The following is a 20,497-nucleotide window of genomic DNA, read 5'->3' on the forward strand; positions in this document are numbered from 1 at the left end:
GGACATCGCGGCCGATGGCCATGTGCCTCGGCTTCAGCGGCATGACAGTGATTCTCCTAGGAGAGCCAAACTGCAGAGTACAACTGTGGTGGCTGGTCTTTAGGTGATTAAAAGAGAATTATACAAAAAAAAAAAAAAAATGATTGGCTAAACCCACAAGTGCTTTTTTTTTTTTTTTTTTATCACTACTATTCCTTATATTGGCTTTTGATATTTACAAATACAGCAGTTTAGAAACTGGATGAAAGGTTTAGTACTGGGAAACACTTTTTGAGAGATAAAAAGTGCTTTTTTTATACAACTACGTATACAGATCAGACCAAAATGAGTAGGAACTTTGTTTCAAATCAGGGACAGTTAGGAACTATGTAAAATGTACAAATATCTGGAAAAGAGAAATCAGAAACATACTGGTGATGGTAGATATCTGGGTCCCTCTGAATTCGTGTTTGAAATCCAATGTATAAATCATCCCAGAGTAGGCCATTTTTCACAACATGTCTCATGACAGTAGCTCTACTTCTTATCTGTCATAAAATAAAACATAAATGTTTTAAATATGGCTTTGAAAATGTTTTTGTAAAAATCAGAATGTAGTCTTAACATCTGCAGAAATACTAAATATAAGATGATTTGGTTCAAAATATTGGATTGATTGGTGTTGAATTTACAACAAAATGCACCATTACCCCACAGGGGTGTAAACAGACAGTTGGATGTCACATTTTACTGCATGCCAGAGGTGCAGAACTGATCCATGTCATTTGGAAAACGCTGATAATACTGTAATGCACCATAAGATTGAGTATATGTGCCAGGCATGACACATGTGTCAACTTTCTCTGTCGATGGGCAGACAGAAGGTTGGTGCCATTATTACACACCACCATTCCTGGCTCAAGCTTCCGTGGCGTGAACCACATCTGAGCCTGCCCCTGCAGAGCTTAAAGAATCTCTGCTCTGGTGTGGCATCTGTCCCCTAGACAGAACAGCTGAAGCACTGCATGGTATCTGTTAGCCTGACTTGTTGATTTGGCCCCTTGAACACTTAGGGGGATACTGGTGGTTCATAGGACAATCCAGCAAAGGAGGGCATGGAGGAGGAGGAGGTGGGGGTGGAGCTGATAGATCTTGCATTATCCCAACCAGCTGTATGGAGACCTAATGGTAAAACGTTTTTACCCAAATGTAATAGAAACTAGGAAATGTGTGATTGGATGCACTTTTTTGAATGAAAAGTGGTGTTTGGTGCAGTTTAAATTGAGGATTGACACTCTGAATCGAATGTTATGTAAAGCTGTGTTAAATGCTGCACTACACTAACACACTACACTGACACTATACTCACACACTATACTAACACTACACTAAAACTCTACACTCACAATAAGTCACAATAAGTAAACACACTAACTCGTTAGTAGCAAACTGAGCCCTGCTCTATCCATCTCTACAACACAATGCAAAAGCTTCCTACGGGAAGTTACCTTTTATAGTATGGGGTAGGACTATGAGCACTGAGCCGTAATAAGAAAATGTCATATCACTTTGTCCAATCAAGGCTCTGGTGCTCTAATTGGCAAAGCCTGGCACCTGACTAGCGGTTGGCCATTAGGGCCCTAGGCATTGTGAAAGGCGCAGCATTGTGGGGAGCTCGGTGGGCAAACATCCCGCCAAGCTACCCACAAATTTGGAGGTTCGCCAAAGGGTGACCATGCGATGTTCGGGCCAAACTTTTGCTCGGCTCAAACCGTTCGCCCAACACTACCAGTGACACTCAAAGCCGCTTACCAGAAAGTTAGACCTAAATTACAAGAGGTCTAACAATGCTTGTAAGAAAAGATCCTGAGAATGCATGGATGGAAGTTTAATCACCATTCCCACAGCCAGCTGCTTAAGCCACCACTCCATAGCAGATCATATCAAGGTAATCCATTGATCAAACATAAGGCAAATATCGCAAAAGAAGGAAGTGAAATTGTTTAAGGTGTCGTTTTTAAAACGCTTATTTATTCTGAGCTATAGCATCTTACTCACATATGCTAAAAAAAACAAATGCGCATGTCAAGAATGCAGCATCCAGCACCCCAGCAGGTGTGATGATGTCACTGCTGTGGCTCCGCCCTACGCATTTCATCTGAACTGATACTTTTTTATGATAGCTTATAACAGATAGCTGTACACACCCAAAGTCTGTTGGTTCCTGCTGAACCCAGCTCAAAGTGGAGTTCCACCAATAAATATAACATTACATCAGTAGTTTTAAAAAAATGTCTTAGTCCTTTAAGAATTTTTTTTTTTTTTTTTTTAGATGCCTTTAAAGTGTTGTTGCTAGGCAGAATAGTTAATCTTCCCTCTTCCTGCACCTAGGTGCTTAAGCTTCCTAACCTACACCGCACAGACTCCTGGGAATGTAGTGGGTGTAACTTTCCAGGAGTCTGTGCACTCCCCAGTCTCGAAGAATCATGTGACTTGGACAGTACAGGTGCTGAAATCTGATCTGAAACCTATTACACTGCTTGTGCAGCACTGAGCATGTGCGAGATCTGCAAGGCTGAAATCCAGGAAGTCATACAGTCTGGCTTCATGATGCCCACACTTAAGATGGCCCCAGTCAATTTCTATTTTATAAAGTGTCTAAATGCTGTAACAACCTAACAAAACGGACCTTAGTTTACAGACTAACTTTACTAGAATACATTAAGCTTGTGTATTACAGGGGTATTTATATTTAAAAAGTGAAATTGTGGCCGGAACTCCGCTTTAAGTCAGACAGAGAAAATCCAGACAGTCGACTTTAAACTTTTTTATGCTCTAGTTAAAATGTGTCCTTTATTAAAGGTTTATTCATATAGCAAAAGTTGTTTATGTATAATAACAAAAAAACATAACAAGCTTTAACGAATTAAAATAAAATGACCCCAAAACTATTATAGTTTCCCTGTAAGGAATGCAATTCTACCACATTATTGTACATTGTACTGTACATGAGACTGTATTTTATACAGCTTGGACCAATGTAAATGTGCATATACTATACCTGTGGGATCCAAGCTTGAAATCACCTGCTACTCCAGTGACCTTAACTAGTTTCCAGGTGCTGTGCCGAACGGTTGCCATGCTGCTTACTGAACAGAAGAGGTCATCCACTTGGCACGGGACCTTTCAGAGAATGCTTTGCAAAGCATTATTTGTTTGAATGAGGTGAGAGGTGGCCCAAGCTGTTACAATGTACCCATGTATAAAATGTTAAATAGTTACATATAGTTACATTGTAGGTGAGGTTGAAAAAAGACACAAGTCCATCAAGTCCAACCTATGTGTGTGATTATATGTGAGTATTACCTTGTATATCCCTGTATGTTGTGGTCGTTCAGGTGCTTATCTAATAGTTTCTTGAAACCATTGATGCCCCCCGATGAGACCACCGTCTGTGAAAGGGAATTTCATGTCCTTTTCTGCTCTTACCACCGCCTCATATCAAAAAGACGTCCTCTTTTTAAAGTTGAATATCTCGATAACGGCAGCAGCTGCTGCCACAACCGAGATATTCATCTTTTCAGGGGGCGGTGGTGTACACGATAACGGCGGTCTCCGCGGTGGATTCGCCGCGAGATCACCGTTATCGGTGGCGGGAGAGGGGCCCCCCCTCCCGCCGCTCTCCCGCGCCCTCCGCCGCTTACCGGAGCCGTCGGTAGCGGCGGAGGGGATCGGATGTGTCCGGCAGCTGAGCGGGGACGGGACTGAAGGAGAAATCTCCTTCACCCGTCCTCATAGCTCTGCTGGGCGGAAGTGACGTCAAAACGTCAGTCCCGCCCAGCCTCTGAGGCCCCGTACACACGACAGAGGAACTCGACGTGCTTGGCACGTCGAGTTCCTCGTCGAGTTTTGGGATGAAGCCGCCGAGGAGCTCGGCGGGCCGGCTTCTCCCATAGAAGAACGAGGACAACGAGAAAATAGAGAACATGTTCTCTATTTTCTCGTCGAGTTCCTCGGCGGCTCCATCGAGCCAAAACTGTACAGACGACAGAGATTCTCGGCAGAATCCGGGTTTTGACCGAGTTTCTCGGTGAATTCTGCCGAGAATCTCTGTCGTGTGTACGAGGCCTCAAAGAAACATTTTTTTTTTTTGTCATTTGAAAAAATGACATTTTTTTTTTTTTTTTTTTTTGCATTTAAGTCTAATTATGAGATCTGAGGTCTTTTTGACCCCAGATCTCATATTTAAGAGGACCTGTCATGCTTTTTTCTATTACAAGGGATGTTTACATTCCTTGTAATAGGAATAAAAGTGATCAATTTTTTTTTTTCAGTGTAAAAAATTATAAAACTAAATAAAAATAAATAAGAAAACCAAAATTTTTTTTTTAAAGCGCCCCGTCCCGACGAGCTCGCGCACAGAAGCAAACGCATACGCGAGTAGCGCCCGCATATGAAAACGGTATTCAAACCACACAAGTGAGGTATCGCCGCGATCGTTAGAGTGAGAGCAATAATTCTAGCCCTTGACCTACTCTGCAACTCAAAAAATGCAACCTGTAGAATTTTTTAAACGTCGCCTATCGAGATTTTTAAGGGTAAAAGTTTGACGCCATGCCACGAGCGGGCGCAATTTTTAAGCGTGACATGTTGGGTATCATTTTACTCGGCGTAACATTATCTTTCACAATATATAAAAAAATTGGGCAAAATGTATTGTTGTCTTATTTTTTAATTCAAAAAAGTGATTTTTATCCAAAAAAAGTGCGCTTGTAAGACCGCTGCGCAAATACGGTGTGACAAAAAGTATTGCAATGACTGCCATTTTATTCCCTAGGATGTCTGCTAAAAAAAAATATATAATGTTTGGGGGTTCTGATTAATTTTCTAGCAAAAAAATTGTGATTTTCACATGAAGGAGAGAAGTGCCAGAATTAACCCGGTGGGCAAGTGGTTAAACCTCTTTTCTTCTAATTTTAATGAGTGGACACGTGTCTTGTTAAACTCCCTTCCACAAAAAAGTTTTATCCCTATTGTGGGGTCACCCGTACGGTATTTGTAAATTGAAATCATATCCCCTCTCAAGCGTCTCTTCTCCAGAGAGAATAAGTTCATGCCATTGCTGAGCCTATCATCTTCTAGGTCCTTTTCCATCCTAGAATCCCCCAGAGGTTTTCCCCCCTATGTATAGATTGCATTCGTATTTTTGCCACCCAAATGCATTATTTTACATTTTTCTACATTGAACCTCATTTGCCATGTAGTTGCCCACCCCATTCCTTTGTTCAGATCTTTTTGCAAAGTTTCCACATTCTATGAAGAAGTTATTGCCCTGCTTAGCTAGTATTGTCTGCAAATACAGATATTGCACTGTTAACCCCATCCGCCAGGTCGTTTATGAACAAAAAAAACTGCACACAGAACCCTGGGGGCCCCACTACCCACACCTAACCATTCCAAGTACTCCCCATTTATCACCACCCTCTGAACTCGCCCTTGTAGCCAGTTTTTAATCTATGTACTCACCCTATGGTTTATGCCAACTGACCTTATTTTGTACAGTAAACGTTTATGGGGAACTGTGTCAAATGCTTTTGCAAAATCCAGATGCACCACGTCAACGGGCCTTCCTTTATCTAGATGGCAACTCACCTCCTCATAGAAGGTTAATAGATTGGTTTGGCAAGAACCCATGCTGATTACTGCTAATGATACTGTTCTCATTACTAAAATATTGTATATAGTCCCTTATCCCCTCTAAGAGCTTGCATACTATTGATGTTAGGCTAACTGGTCTGTAATTCCCAGGGATGTATTTTGAGCCCTTTTAAAATATTGGTGCTACATTGGATTTTCTCCAATCAGCTGGTACCATTCCAGTCAATAGACTGTCAGTAAAAATTAGGAACATTGGTCTGGCAAGTACTTGACTGAGTTCCCTAAGTACTCTCGGGTGCAAGCCATCTGGTCCTGGTGATGTTAAATTATCCATACTTTGCGTCAAATTCTTATTTATGTGAAACATTTCAGGAGTAGCATTTTAGGTAGACTGTCTGTGTTGCTTATGAATTCCTTCCTTTTATTGTTTATATGTTATGGGCGACTGAGGTGAGCTGTGATCCAGTACCTAGGACTGAATGGCAGAAAGCATGTGGTGTGGAACATCAAAATGATATATCACAACACCTGTCAACAAGCTTAATCAATAACACAATGCAGAGAGTAAAGCTGAAATGCAAAATGCTTTTAAACAAAGTCAGATCATATCTACAATTACTAAATTCAGTGACTGAGAATAGCGTTCTAGCTGGCTGCTTAAAGAGTAATTTCACTTTTGTTAAAAAATAATAACAATAATTCTAGTCTTTAAAATTGCCAACACGGCATTTTGTAATTTAATGTTACTAAAAATTACCTTTTGATTTCAATCTGAATTTCACTGCAGAATTCAATGCAACCTGGAGGCGTCCTGTACACAGTTTATGTACAGAACATCCTTAGAAGTGTAATTTTCTGCTTGTGTGGGTGACTGACTGCTTTTCTCTTATGTCTGCCCTAAGACACACGTAACATTTTAGGCATCCTCTGCAATAGGAATTTCATTTTTAGTCAGATACGTCCTAAAGTCTAATTACTTCTACAGGGATGCAAACCCTGCAGCTTTCCTTACTGGAACACTGAAAGTGCACCAGGTGATTATAATGGGTGCAGACCCTCACATTCAGGAATCCGTCTTGTAGGCATATAGTGCAAGAACTTTTTTCACAACAGAGAAAGGTAAAACTCTGCTACAACGTTTGTTAAAATACTTGCAATATAAAAGTTACACTTTAAGACCTCATGCACATGGGATGTTTGTAAAGGTCCCTCTGAATGTCAGAACTGCTTAAAGAACATGCTAAATGTTGAGTTGTGTACACTTGTTCAGGCGCACTTAGGTGCATCTGGCATTTAGGCGTTAATGCATTCCATTGGCCAATATTCGTTTATTCTGGTCACTGGAAGGCATGTCTAGCGTTTATGCATGCTTAGACGCCTTTTTTGCGTTCTGCATTTTTTCTTCTATTCAGCTCCTCTCCTGGATTTGTCCTTTAGTGTTTTTTGGTGTCTGTAAACACCTATGTGAATGGGCACATAGTCTTACATAGAGGTGCATTACAGGCCTAAAAACAAATTCTCAACACCTGAAAAAGCAGCATTTTTTAAGTTCTGTGTGCATGAGCCTTAAAGTGGTTGTAAACCCCACACATGAAGCAGAGCACTGAGTGTTATTTTTCTTTCTACGGTAAAGGGGGAGGGAACTGCAGCCTGTGACTCATATTCATCGCTGTGCTTGCTCTTTATACTGTGTGAAGGGGGGGGGGGGTGTCCCTTTACTACTTTAGGGCTCAGTGCTTTCTTTTAGATCCCTGCCCCCTTCTCCTCGATCTAAGAAGAAATTCTTTCTGCTCTGACTTTTCAGATTGATTTACAGAAGAAATGGCTGCAGATACACAACTACAACTTATGTAGGAGTATTGGTTTCATCTCTGTGTATCACTTAATGTTGGTCATGTCACTGGTTATATGTAAGGGTTTACAACCACTTTAAACGAGGATGCCTTGTATTTTTCTGTAAACATTATATTCAGTAGGTTACATTTAGGATAAGATTGAAAAGACAGAACTAAAGTCTTACTTCTTCATAAGGATGATCACGGTTTGGTCTTTTAGTAGGAAAAGAAAGGTCTGAGAAATCTACCAAGTAGTTGTAGCCCCGAGGCAAGTCAACAAAGTCCTCATCAGTTTCAATCATCTACAAGAAAAATAATATACTGGCAACTTTATAATACATGAACAACGAATTTAGCACCATGACATATAGGGTCATGGGTTGTTTCCTAATATGAATATATTAATTTTGTTTCTGAGGAATAAACAAAAAAAAGGAGTTAGTAAAAGAAACATTTTGGAAATACTCAGGAGAGTAAAGAAAGTTAAAGCGGTGGTTCACCCTTATTGACAACTTTCCATCATTAAATTAGGCATAGTAGCGCGAGCTACAGTATGCCTGTATTTATTTTTTTAACCCGGTACTCACTGTGTAATCCTAGCGAGACGATTCCGACTCCCCGCGGGGAATGGGCGTTCCTATCCAGAGGGAGCATGATTGACGGCCGGCTGTGGCACGTCACGCTCCCCGAAGATAGCCGGAGTAGGTCTCGGCTCTTCACGGCGCCTGCGCACAGACTATGCGCAGGCGCCGTCAAGCGAAAAGTCCTATTTCGGCTATTTCCGGAGAAGCGTGATGCGCCATATCATGTCATATCACGTCAATCATGCTGCCTCTGGATAGGAACGCCCAGGAGTCGGAATCGTCTCGCTAGGATTGCACAGTGAGTACCGGGCTAAAAAAATAAATACAGGCATACTGTAGCTCGCGCTACTATGCCTAATTTAATGATAGAAAAAAAAAATGTTTTATTAGGGTGAACCACCGCTTTAAAGTTGAACTCCAGGCAAACAGCTAAATACACAGTTGAAAAACATATATGGTAGTTTTATCTACCAAAGGATTTGTATTTCCGTCCTGAGATTTACACAACCCCAATAGACAGCATACCCAGGGTTGGGTATGACTTTTTTTGCTGAAGTCAAACAACACAACCTGGTCAATGTCTGGTTTTCAGCATATGAATGGACAGTGAGAAAGCTACAATAAACTTAGGAGGTCATCGTTCTGCTCTCTCCTTCTGTCCGAATGGGTTTGAGTTACTAAAACTGGAGAGTGCAGAATATGGTGCAGCCCTGCATAGAAACCAAGCTTCCAGTTTTTTTGTCAAAGCCTAATTGAACAAACTAAAGGCTGGTTGTCTACCATGCACAGCTGCACAAGATTTTGCACCCTCCATTTTTAGAGAAATCAACCCCAATGTGTCTTTCTACAACATGTTTGTAACAGGGGGGAAAAAAGATGGTGTAAAGGTCCAAGAACACATCTTTGGGTGATAAACTAGGCCAGAACATCCAATGTTTTTGCTCATACTTGCATTTGGGAAGATCCAGAACACTGGCTTCTCTTAGTACTCTACTCCCTTTTGTACAGTATACAGGTTTTTTTTTCCAGGGAAGGATGGATTTCCTCCATGTACCAGATGCACTTTTTCTTGAGGATTATACATCCTGCAAAAGACGGTCCTAACTGATTGCTAACTATCAAACATAAAGCACTAGCTAGACTCCTATCATATGAGGATCTGCAGACCCCTCTTATCTTCCTGCCATTTAATTTCACTGACTGCTTCATATACACAATCACCAGCCCCTTATGCCTACATGCAAGTCCTTTAATATGGTGCTGCTGAGACAGGGATAACAACATAAACTCATAGAAGAAGGGCTAAACTTTATTGGGAGTTTCTTCAATATGTATATAAAACACCAACATATTTTTTTTGATGAGCAGTAATTTCTTGGGCTAACTCAAAAAAAGGAAAACTGAAGGGGTCCCCAGCTACCCCCCAATGAGATAGTGAATGTTGGTGACTACATTGTTGCATATGACTCCTCAGTACAGCGGGAATCCAGGAAAATGCGTACTCCCCTTAGGGGGACAGAACAGAGTCCTCTCACTGCAGCCATGTAATAATAGGCTCTGACTCTTGGCCATGTATTCAACATGAATGTGCCCTCTCCAGATGAAAGAAGCATTGTATTCCCTGTAACAGGCCCTTATATGTTTACATAACAGAGCCCAATTGGTCCCTAATGCTGGCTCTCCTTTTTCTAGCCTGAGATATACTGTGCAGTAGATTATAAGATTCTGAAACCAACTCAAATTCAGACATATGCATTAGTTAAATATATATACAGTATATTTTAATAAATACATGCTGCCTTTGTTTATATCTATGTGGAATTCAGTTTTTAGAAATAATAGCGATAATACCGACTTACCCTGACAACCAAGTTATAGCCTTTGAACCCAGCCCACGTGAAATATTCCTTAATCCAAGATGGATAGTTAAAGATCTCATCTTTAAATGAAGTAGACATGGCATCCAGGTATGTACCAAAGTCCCAAGAATCTTTGAAGATTTTGATACCTTCTGGTGGATCAACAATGGCCTCTCTATCCAATGAAAAATCAGAACTTTTAATTATCAAAATGCATGAATATACAGACATAAAACAAGTACCTGGTCCTTATTTTACAAACGCATACATTACTAGAAGTGTTTTTCAGCACAACCTTGTAAAGGAAACCCATGAATAAAAGCACATACTTGTGGAAGAGGTCCAGTATGCCTGTACAGCAGTTAGTTTTGTACTTTGCAGTAACTATGTAGTCCTGTAATGGGAATTCTAAGGTTTTGTCTCAGGTGTAATTTGTAAAACAGGGTGTCATTCAGGAGCGGTCAGTCCATAAGGACTATCTGTTTTTCTTTTTTTCAAGCCACAGGTCTAGAGCCGGATGCTCCAATTGGCCTGAAAAAGGTTGGGCTCTGCGCCCTGAAACCCAACTATTTGTGACACTAGAAAATCAATATTCTGGCTTCGCCTCCTGGCCAATCAGACCAGAAGGCAGTTCAGGTTGGCCTGGAGGAAAAGCCCAGAAAGGGGCTGAGTGCAGGGCACCATGGAGGGCTGAGTGCAGACCTGGGGAGGGGGTTTGTTTGCCGCCCCCCCTCCCCCAAAAAAAGTTTAGCACCAGCCACCACTGGTGTCATTATAGATCGGGGACTATTAAAAAAAAGTTGCTGTGCAAATGCCTTAGCATTCACAAAGCCATCGTGAAAAATAACCTGTAATTTGCCTACTACACGTTTTTCCTATGAGCATCAGCTTGGTCTAGTGGTTTTGATGTGGTATTTTCCAGATTGTGGCAACAAGACTGAGCTTACAATCATTGGAAATACACATATTAGATACATTACAGGGAATATTCAAAATGGCTGTGTTAATGCTAAGCACCACATAGTATGCTTTAAATATGGGCAATGTCAGAAAACACTGGTCTTTGGCAGCGTAAGCTTAGCATCCAGCAACTAAGGACACCATTCACTACTAAAGATGAAAAGAGGAGGAGGAGGAGGAGGAAGGGGAATGCTTCACAGGATCAAGATAGATAAGTAGAGTATTATTACATCTTTATGCACAGTAGAACTAAAAATAAGAACCAAAAATAAGAACAAAATATAATTTAACTAAAATAACAACTTCAAAAAAGTGTTACTAAAGTCAGATTTAAAAAAAAACATGTTATACCACACAGTGGTATTGTAGAGAGTGGCCTCAATCCTCTTCCAAGGTCCCCAGCGGCGATCTTGGCTCCTCCTCTTCTTTTTATGTCCACCATAGCCAGCCGCTTGCTATGTGGAGAAACGTTTTCTGCGCGCTCCCGACCTGTGTGTCTATAGAATCACGCTCCATAGACTTACACAGTGGGACTTAGGCGGACCCCCACTTCCTCTTCACTGCATTTGATTGACAGCAGCAAGAGCCAATGGCTCCTGCTGCTCCTCGAGTGTTGTGTGAAGAGGAAGCAAGGGGAGAATAGATGCAGCCGTGCACAGCGCTGATCTCTTCTTCCCTCTTTTAATCTTCACACAGGGGAAGGGGGGCACAGAAAAATTGAAAACTTTTTTTACCTTAATGCAAACAATGCATTAAGGTAAAAACATGTTTTTAGGTTTAGTAACACTCTAAGCTTTACATAGCCCATTCAATCTCAACCATTTAAACATAGTCTACTAAAGTATTTGGATACCATCAAGTGGATTATTTGCAAATACTGAGATAATTTTCTGAGCTTTTTACTTGAGCCTAGTGAAACTTTTTTTGGGGCATAAACTCTGTTTACTATATTTATTTAATAAAGATAAGGCAAATATTGCATATTCATTACCTGTCACTTGGGTCCTTTAATACCCTGCCAACGTCCATCACTGCTCCTGGCTTTGGAGTCCAGGTAATAACATTTGACATTTTAGTTATCAGCTGATTCAATGTTGCAGCATCATTTTTAATGTTTGTCTCTTTAATATACCTGCAATGAATATAAATAACATTGATGGATCACAGGAAAGCAGGGTTGTGAATGTATAAAATATACGAAGATAAATCTGTTCCTTCACTTTTGAAAATATAATGTGATTGTATAACAACTGCATGTCATGTCCTCAGGCTGACTAATAAATGTAGAACTATATAACTATACTGTGCACATGTTTCTGGTTTACTCAATACAGCAGTATTAGATAAATGGGAAGGAAATCGGTACAAAGCAGGGCTGGACTGGGACAGAAATTTGGCCCTGGACTTCATCCAGACTGGCCCACTTTGACAGGTCTCTCCCATGGCGGCCGGACAACTCCCGCACTCCCCCTCCCCCGGCCACCCAAGCCCCCTCTCCCCCTTCACTAGCCGTTCTACTTTATTAGAGAAGAACGGCTGGTACTGGTACTCTTTTAGGCAGTACCAGTGGGGAAGCTAGACATTATTTCACCCGGGGCAAAGAATCAGTTCGGTGTCCCTATGGGACAAGATTAGGCAGAAGTGAAAAACTCCCAGGCCATAGCTGTTGAGTCAGCTGTCTGTCCCCTCCCCCCATGCTTCCCTGTCGTCCCCCCTGCTCCTCTGGTCCTCCTCCTGCTTCTTTGTTCCCCCCAGGTGAGCGCTGCAGGGAGGGAGAGACAGAGGAGCGGAGGGGGGGCAGCGGTCCGCTGTCACTGAAGCCGGCCCACTGAGCCATCGGCCCACCAGGAAACTCCCTGTAGTCCCAATGGCCAGTCCATCCCTGGTACAAAGTAGCTACCAGTAGCTTAGGAGGTGGGAAAATACTGTATCAAAATTTGGCAGTCATATTTTCTGACTGCTGTCCTATGTCTGTGGGAATTTTAAATGGAACCTTCCCACCAGTGGCAGCCTGTCCATAAGGGGCGCACCGGGAAATACTGATGACTAGTTCATTGCTCTCTGCCGGTGTTCCGTCAGATATAGTGACCCGGCAGAATTGGTAACAGAAGTGAGGTTTCATCGCCGCCATCTTGCTACACCCCAGTGAAGATACACTGAGAAGGGGGCAAGCGGATATCTTGTTAAACCCATCAGTTTTACATTTTACACTTTTTTTAACAGTAAACTGAGTTGATATAGTGAAATACAGTACTTACAACTCTGTGTATATGTTTACATGTTGAATTTTAAAAGCAGCGAACTTCTGTCTGATTAGCAAGCCTGTGAGATTAGCAGGCTTGCTGCTGTTTTTAAAATTCAACATGTAAACAGTCAGATGGAGTTTTACATACTGTATTTCACTATATCAACTCAGTCTACTATTAAAAAATGTAAAACTCAGATGGGTGTAACAAGATGTCCACTTACCCCCTTCTCAGTGTATTTTTACTATGGTAGAGTGAGGTGTAGCAAGATGGCGTCAACGAAATGTCACTTACCAATTATGATGGGTCACATAATCTGACGGAACACCTGCCTTTAGTCACAGCTTCCAAAGTATGGTAATCTGCATTCTTTTTATAGTCTTGCAGTCCATTAAGGGAAACAGGAATTTGAATACAGTTGAGTACAATACACTGATGTTTACAAGAGGCTTGAGCACTTAACAAACAGAAAAATTGTAAGTCAGTCTCCTTATAACCCTCTACCTTCCACTACCCGGCATGCCAAATTTTTTTTAAACCATTGTGTGCACCCGTGAAACAGCAACACATTTCAGTACATAGATGCTGCTTTAAAAAGCCTTTACAGGTTATGGCCCGGATTCACGTAGCACTTACGCCGACGTATCTCGAGATACGCCGCGTAAGTCTATCTATGCGCCGTCGTATCTATGCGCCTGACTCTGAAAGCAAGATACGCCTGAAACTAGGCTTCATCCGACCGACATAAGTTTCCTACGCCGTTGTATCGTGGGTGCATATTTACACTGGCCGCAAGGGGCGCTCCCATTTACGATTCTAATATGCAAATGAGTGAGATACGCCGATTCACGAACATACTTGCGCCCGGCGCATTAATATACGCGGTTTACGCAAGTCGTACGTCCGGCGTAAAGTTAAGCCTCATAAAGCAGGTGTAAGTCAGCAGTATCAATGTAAATGGCTGCACCAGGGAACACAGCCGTCGTTTTTTATGTCGTTTACATAGTACGTGAATAGGGCTGGGCGTAGGTTACGTTCACGTCATAGGCAGTGATTCTACGTATCTTAGGCGTTCGCTCTGACGTGATTCTGAGCATGCGCACTGGGATACGTCCATGAGCCAGCCCATGCGCCGTTCGTTATTCGTATCTTGATGGCGCTCGGCCCTTCATTTACATGGGGTCACGCCTCATTAGCATGGCTCACGCCCACTGCCACTTACGAAGATTTACGCCGAGGGAACCCAGCGTAGATTTGGGAGCAAGTGCTTTGTGAATACTGTGCTCGCCGCTCTGCGATACGTCGGCTACGCCGCCATTGCTATGCGCCGGTGTATGTGAATCCGGGCCTATCAGTTTAGAGTTGAATTTTGGCCCTAAAATTAGTGCTCTTCTTCACATTGTTATCGCACATATATGCACCCGTTACATGCGTTTATGTGCGTGTATGTGGTGACGTGGAACTGTAAACATTTTTATTTGTGTTTTTTATCTTTACTATGTTAAAAAAAATGTTACACTTAACTGTATTGCTGTAAACAGTAGTCAATAGCTGTACCTTCGGTGGCTGAATCACTTCCACCTTAAAACCCACAGTTGGCTTATCAAATTTAAAGTGGAGTTTCCATCCCAATTTTTTTTTTCCATTATTGTGCTCATTAGACCTAACAAAGTAAAAAAGAAAAATACATTTTTTTTTTTTACTCATCTGGAAATGCCTGTTGCTATGCGGTCCCATCCAAGACTTCCAGGAAGTAAGTGCTTGTAGGCTTCACAATGCCCACAAGCAAAATGACAACGGTGTAGACATAGTTTTATAAACTATCTTTTTTGAATATCTATGCGGATCGGTGGCGGATTGTAAAATAGTAAGTGACCGGATTTATATTATAAAAACGCAGGATGAAAGGACATACATTTAAAAAATGCTAATTGTGGTTGGAACTCCGCTTTAAGCAAGCTCCCAGTTACTATAGGAGCCAAGAGTGTGTTTTCAAATCCGCTCCTACCAGTTGCTGTTTAGAAACAGCGCTGGTGGACAAGTGGTTAAGGAAGAAACAGACCAACAACATTATATGGTCAAAATAAAAATGATGTCCCCAGAGTTAACCTCATGCCGCGTACACACCACCGTTTTTCGGGTTCTAAAAAATGCTGTTTTTTTAATATCATTAAAAACGATCGTGTGTGGGCTCCAGAGCATTTTTCACTATCTAAAAAATGGGCATTAAAAATTTTGAACATGCTCTATTTTTTCACAACGTTTTTAACGTTGTAGTTTTTAAGGTTGTAAAAAATGGTCATGTGTGGGCTTTAACAACGTGAAAAAAACTTGCATGCTCAGAAGCAAGTTATGAGGCGGGAGCGCTCGTTCTGGTAAAACTAGTGTTCGTAATGGAGTAAGCGCATTCATCACGCAGTAACGAATCCTCTTTTACTAACACGATATCAGCTAAAGCAGCCCAAAGGGTGGCGCCATCCGAATGGAACTTCCCTTTTATACTGCCGTCGTACATGTTGTATGTCACTGCGCTTTCCTAGAGCATTTTTTTTTCACGATCGTTTGTAGGCAAGGCCGTTTTATTAATCGGGTTTGTTTTTTCTAGACCCTTAAACACTTCATTTTTTAGAACCCGAAAAACGGTCGTGTGTATGCGGCATTAGACAAAAAAAAGGTCCACATGGAAGACCAGGTGGTCTACATAGGAAGGTCCAAGCCCTATACTCTCAGGATTCAGGAAAGAAAGGTTCCATGATAAGAGACATTTTAGTTAATCGGTCTTGCTGAACAAGATATCAAATATTGTAGAATCATAACAGTACAAGGCCACCAAGGATTATGAAGTAATCCCTGAGACTGATAGGAAACTTAAGTGGTGGGGAGCACAATAGGCACCATAACATGAAAGGCAGGGATGTATACTGTAACCCCAGAGTTGTAGAAGGGTTACCAGATTAAAATGAGGATGAACAACAAACCATCCACATTAGCACCCAGGCTTTGTTTGGGGTCCTGCAGAAGCTGCCTAACCCTGAGAACAGAACATGGTCCCAGGAATCTCCTGACCTGCCTCAAATTGTCAAATTATGTCCGCAGAAGGGATCTCCCATCCTGGGCGGGCGTCATATGATGTCCTTGGCTTCCCGGTCGTCTAGGGGACGCGTGCGCGCCCGCCATGTCACTCGGGAGCCGATTACTAGTAAAAAAATATATAATATTAAAAATGCCATAAATCTATCCCCTATTTTGTAGGCGCTATAACTTTTGCTCAAACCAATCAATATACCCTTATTGCGTTTTTTTTACCAAAAATATGTAGAAGAATACATATCGGCCTAAACTGATGAAGAAATTATTTTTTATTTTTATTTTTAAATTGGGATATTTATAATAGCAGAAAGTACTAAATATTGTGGCCCGGATTCTCAAAGGAGTTACGCTGGCGTATCTCCAGATACGCCGTCGTAACTCTGAGTGCGGCCCGTCACTACTCGGTGCCGGATTCATAGAATCAGATACGCCTCACAGTTGCCTAGATACGAGCGGCGTAAGTCTCCTACGCCGTCGTATATTAGGGTGCATATTTACGCTGGCCACTAGGTGGCGCTTCCATATATTTCCGCGTCAAATATGCTAATTAGCTAGATACGCCGATTCACGAACATACGTGCGCCCGGCGTATCAAGATACGTCGTTTACGTAAGTTACCCCTCATAAAGCAGGGGTAAGTCATGTTAGGTATGGTCGTCGGAAACGTACGAACAGCGTCGTATTTTACATCGTTTGCGTAAGTCGTCCGTGAATGGGGCTGGACGTTAGTTACGTTCACGTCGACTAGGCATTGAGCGGGCGTAATTTCATTTGAAAATTCGACGTGATACTGAGCATGCACGCTCATGCGCCATTCGAAAAAAGCGTCATTTACATGGGGTCATGATTAGTTTACATAAAACACGCCCCCCTGTTCCTCATTTGATTTAAAAAATGTAAACTGCAGAGGTGAAATACCACCAAAAGAAAGCTTCTATTTGTGGGGAAAAAAAAGGACATAAATTTTGTGAGTACAACATCGCACGACGTGCAATTGTCAGTTAAAGAGACGTAGTGCCGTATCGCAAAAAATGGCCTGGTCAGGAAGGGTCCTTCTGGGGCTGAAGTGGTTAACACTCATAGTGTATATTTTACTTTTAGATATATATATATATATATATATATATATATATATATATATATATATATATATATATATATATATATATATAAAATCAGATATTGGAGCTTGAGCTACCACTTAACTTAAACTGTGACATCCCATACGCCAGGCTCAATTGCTAAGGAGCCTGGCACCCCACCAGGGTGACAACTAATTCAACACAGGTCTGTGGATCAAGATTAAAGCGGGAGCTCACCCGAAAAAAAAAAAAATTAACAGTAGATTGAAGCAGAATCGGGTGTTTTGATTAAAATCAATGCAGTACTTACCTTTTTTGAGATAGATGTTCTCCCGCCGCTTCCGGGCATGGTCTTCGGGACTGGGCGTTCCTATTTGATTGGCAGCCTTCCGACGGTCGCATACAGCGCGTCACGAGTTGCCGAACGTCGGTGCGGCGCTATACGGCGCCTGCGCACTGACGTTCGGCTACTTTCGGAAACTGGTGACGCGCTGTATGTGATGGTCGGAAGGCTGTCAATCAAATAGGAACGCCCAGTCCCGCAGCCCATACCCGGAAGCGGCGGGAGAACATCTATCTCAAAAAAGGTAAGTACTGCATTGATTTTAATCAAAACACCCGATTATGCTTCACGTAATTAGGCCCAATCTACTGTTAAAAATTTTTTTTTTGGGTGAACCTCCACTTTAAGATATCCAGTGCCAATGTCAGATAAATTAGAAGGCCAATATGGTGGCCTGAGTTTATGGGAGGAGCCCAGAGGGTATCTAAGCAGCCCACTCACGTATGCTCTTTGTCGGTTCAGTGTGCGGTACTACACGTCACTGGGCCGACTCTTCCCAGCTCACCTCATGTCCGTGAGTCTGCGCATTTAATCGCAAGTGCATTGCAGCTTCACCCTTCATGGTCTTCGTCGGCGGTTCCCGCTTACTGTCGCAGGTAGTATTCAGGGCCGGCGCTAGGCATAGGCAAGTCAGGCGGCTGCCTAGAGCGCCAGGGTAGGGGGAGCGGCAGCCTAGGCGCCAGCCTAGGGGGCGGTTGCGCCTGTGGAGACATCACCACAGCGCTTTTCTTAGGTGCAGTGCTGACCGTAGCAGCGGCAGTGAGATGAGGGGAGAGAGCCGGGACAGCAGCTGGCCGGAAGTGCTGCTTGATTGATGGTGGTCAGTGGAAGATGAAGCAGCCAGGGCGGGTGAGATGGTGTCTGAAGCCCTGCATGCAAATCCGGGCTTGCCGCGATGTCCGATTCCCCCCCCCCTCTCCTCATGGTTGCTTGGGGATCTGTAGTGAGAATGTGAGAAGAGGAGACAGACGGGCAGCAGCGCGGATTATTAGGTATATTAGTGTAAGCACAGGCAGGACGCTCAGTGCTGCAGCATCCTGCACCCAGTCACAATAATTAAAAAATGTACTCTGCTTTTAAGTTTACTGTGCATTGCACTGTGTACAGAGGGGGAACTGGTTTGTGTGTGTGGGGGGCAGATATATATATTTGTGTGTGTGGGGGGGCAGAGTGGAAACTGGTGGGGGGGGCAGAGATGTGTGGGGGGGTACAGTGGGAACTGGTGTGTGGGGGGGGGAGACAGGTGTGTGTGGGGGGAGACAGGTGTGTGTGGGGGGGGTACAGAGTGGGAACTGGTGTGGGGGGTACGGATGGGGAGCGAATGGCATGTGCGCGGAGGGGGGCGTCAAAATGAGGCTTCGCCTAGGGTGTCAAAAATCCTTGCACCAGCCCTGGTATTATTCAAACCTTTTTCGTATCATGTGCAATGTTGCAATTCGTTATGCTTCCTATTCTGCATCCCTTTTGTAAAAAATCTGCCTCTGAGTTATTATTGCTCATGTTCCAACATCATTCAGCACAGGCGCATTTGTAACTTCCTCCTGCTAAACATACGATTCATTTGTAAATTCAAGCCTCCGAGCCACTGTCGGTCATTGTCTGATATCACTCGCCATAGGCTTCACTGGTTATAAAATTCACTGTCCATGGGGTTGCCGTCTCATTCATTTAGAGATTAGCATGTATTGTTTGTATGGGTTCTTCGGCAGATTGAGGTGGTAATTAGACCCACCTGGTGCCTTGTCTGCACTTGATTAACCTGGGGGGATGGGTGGTTGGTAGGTGTTCGGTTTCAAAGCAAGGGGTAGCATACAATCTACAACCAATTTGTATCAGATTAGTTCAATACTCCTTACTACTGATTCGTATCGGATTCATTTCATGCATTTTATAACCGATTTGTATCAGTCATTTCTCTTTACAACCGTTTTGTATCAGATACATTGCATACTTTCTACCGTTTGCCATTCGTTGTTTCCCCCATGCCGTGTGTTTTAGTTTCCGCAGCGGAACTTACGATTTGTACACGGTTCTTCTCTCTCATTTATTTACCAAAGTTATTGCCTGTGCGTCATGCATGCGGCCACACCACACTCTTCGGATGTGTTGCACACCCGCTTCAGTTCAAAGCAAACCCAGTTGCACATTCACTGTCCGAGGCAGGATTCGTTACTTTGTTTGTCATGTCAAATTCGTGGCCACTCGTGGTGTCACCCGTACCATATGTTCGATTCCCGCAGTGGAGCTTACAAATTATTTGTACGCACTTCTCGCGTTCTATTTTCTACACCAAACCTCGTTGTTTTGCCTCATGCACGGCATCACGCTACACCTTCCAGATATGTTTCACTCCAGCCACAGTCCGCCACGAACTCACTCGCATAGCCCACTGTCGCAAAGTAAGATTTGTTATTACATTCTTTATGTCTTATCAATTTTCTACCATCTGTTACCACATCGTTCGTTAGTGGCCTCTACGGCCCCTACGGAACCTACGAATTAAAACGGACGTTGTCCTACCTTGTACTGCTCGCTTAAAGGTACAAACAAACCAGATGTTTCTATCCTTTCTCAGTAACCCAATTCTTATTAATTGAGACCTTGCAACCTGCAGCCTGGCACCCTTGTTAAGACTCTTGCAAAACGCAACACATGACCCTTACAAAACGCAAAAAAAAAGCAAAAATATATATAAAAATGAAAAAAAAAACGCAAAAAAATATATGTATAAAAAAGAAAAAAAAAGAAAAAAATAATATATAAAAATGAAAAAATAAATAAAAAAAACCTTTGCCACCACGCAATCTCGGCCCATCTACCTGACACCTGTTGAGACCCTTGCAACCACGCAAAATCGTCTC

General features: G+C 42.6%; 1 protein-coding gene across 1 annotated transcript in view; it reads right to left on the reverse strand.

Moving 5' to 3' along the window:
• Nucleotides 1-20,497, reverse strand: part of LOC120940782 (cytidine monophosphate-N-acetylneuraminic acid hydroxylase-like) — a 241,566-nt gene that overhangs the window by 6,207 nt on the left and 214,862 nt on the right. The window contains exons 10-13 of the mRNA XM_040353817.1: nucleotides 11,867-12,007; nucleotides 9,916-10,090; nucleotides 7,658-7,774; nucleotides 412-527 (exon numbers count right to left, since the gene is read on the reverse strand). Of these exons, the coding sequence (XP_040209751.1) occupies nucleotides 412-527; nucleotides 7,658-7,774; nucleotides 9,916-10,090; nucleotides 11,867-12,007 (549 nt within the window). The remainder of the gene's footprint in view (nucleotides 1-411; nucleotides 528-7,657; nucleotides 7,775-9,915; nucleotides 10,091-11,866; nucleotides 12,008-20,497) is intronic.

The sequence above is a fragment of the Rana temporaria genome, chromosome 5 (genome assembly GCF_905171775.1).
Source record: "Rana temporaria chromosome 5, aRanTem1.1, whole genome shotgun sequence".
Classification (NCBI taxonomy): domain Eukaryota; kingdom Metazoa; phylum Chordata; class Amphibia; order Anura; family Ranidae; genus Rana; species Rana temporaria.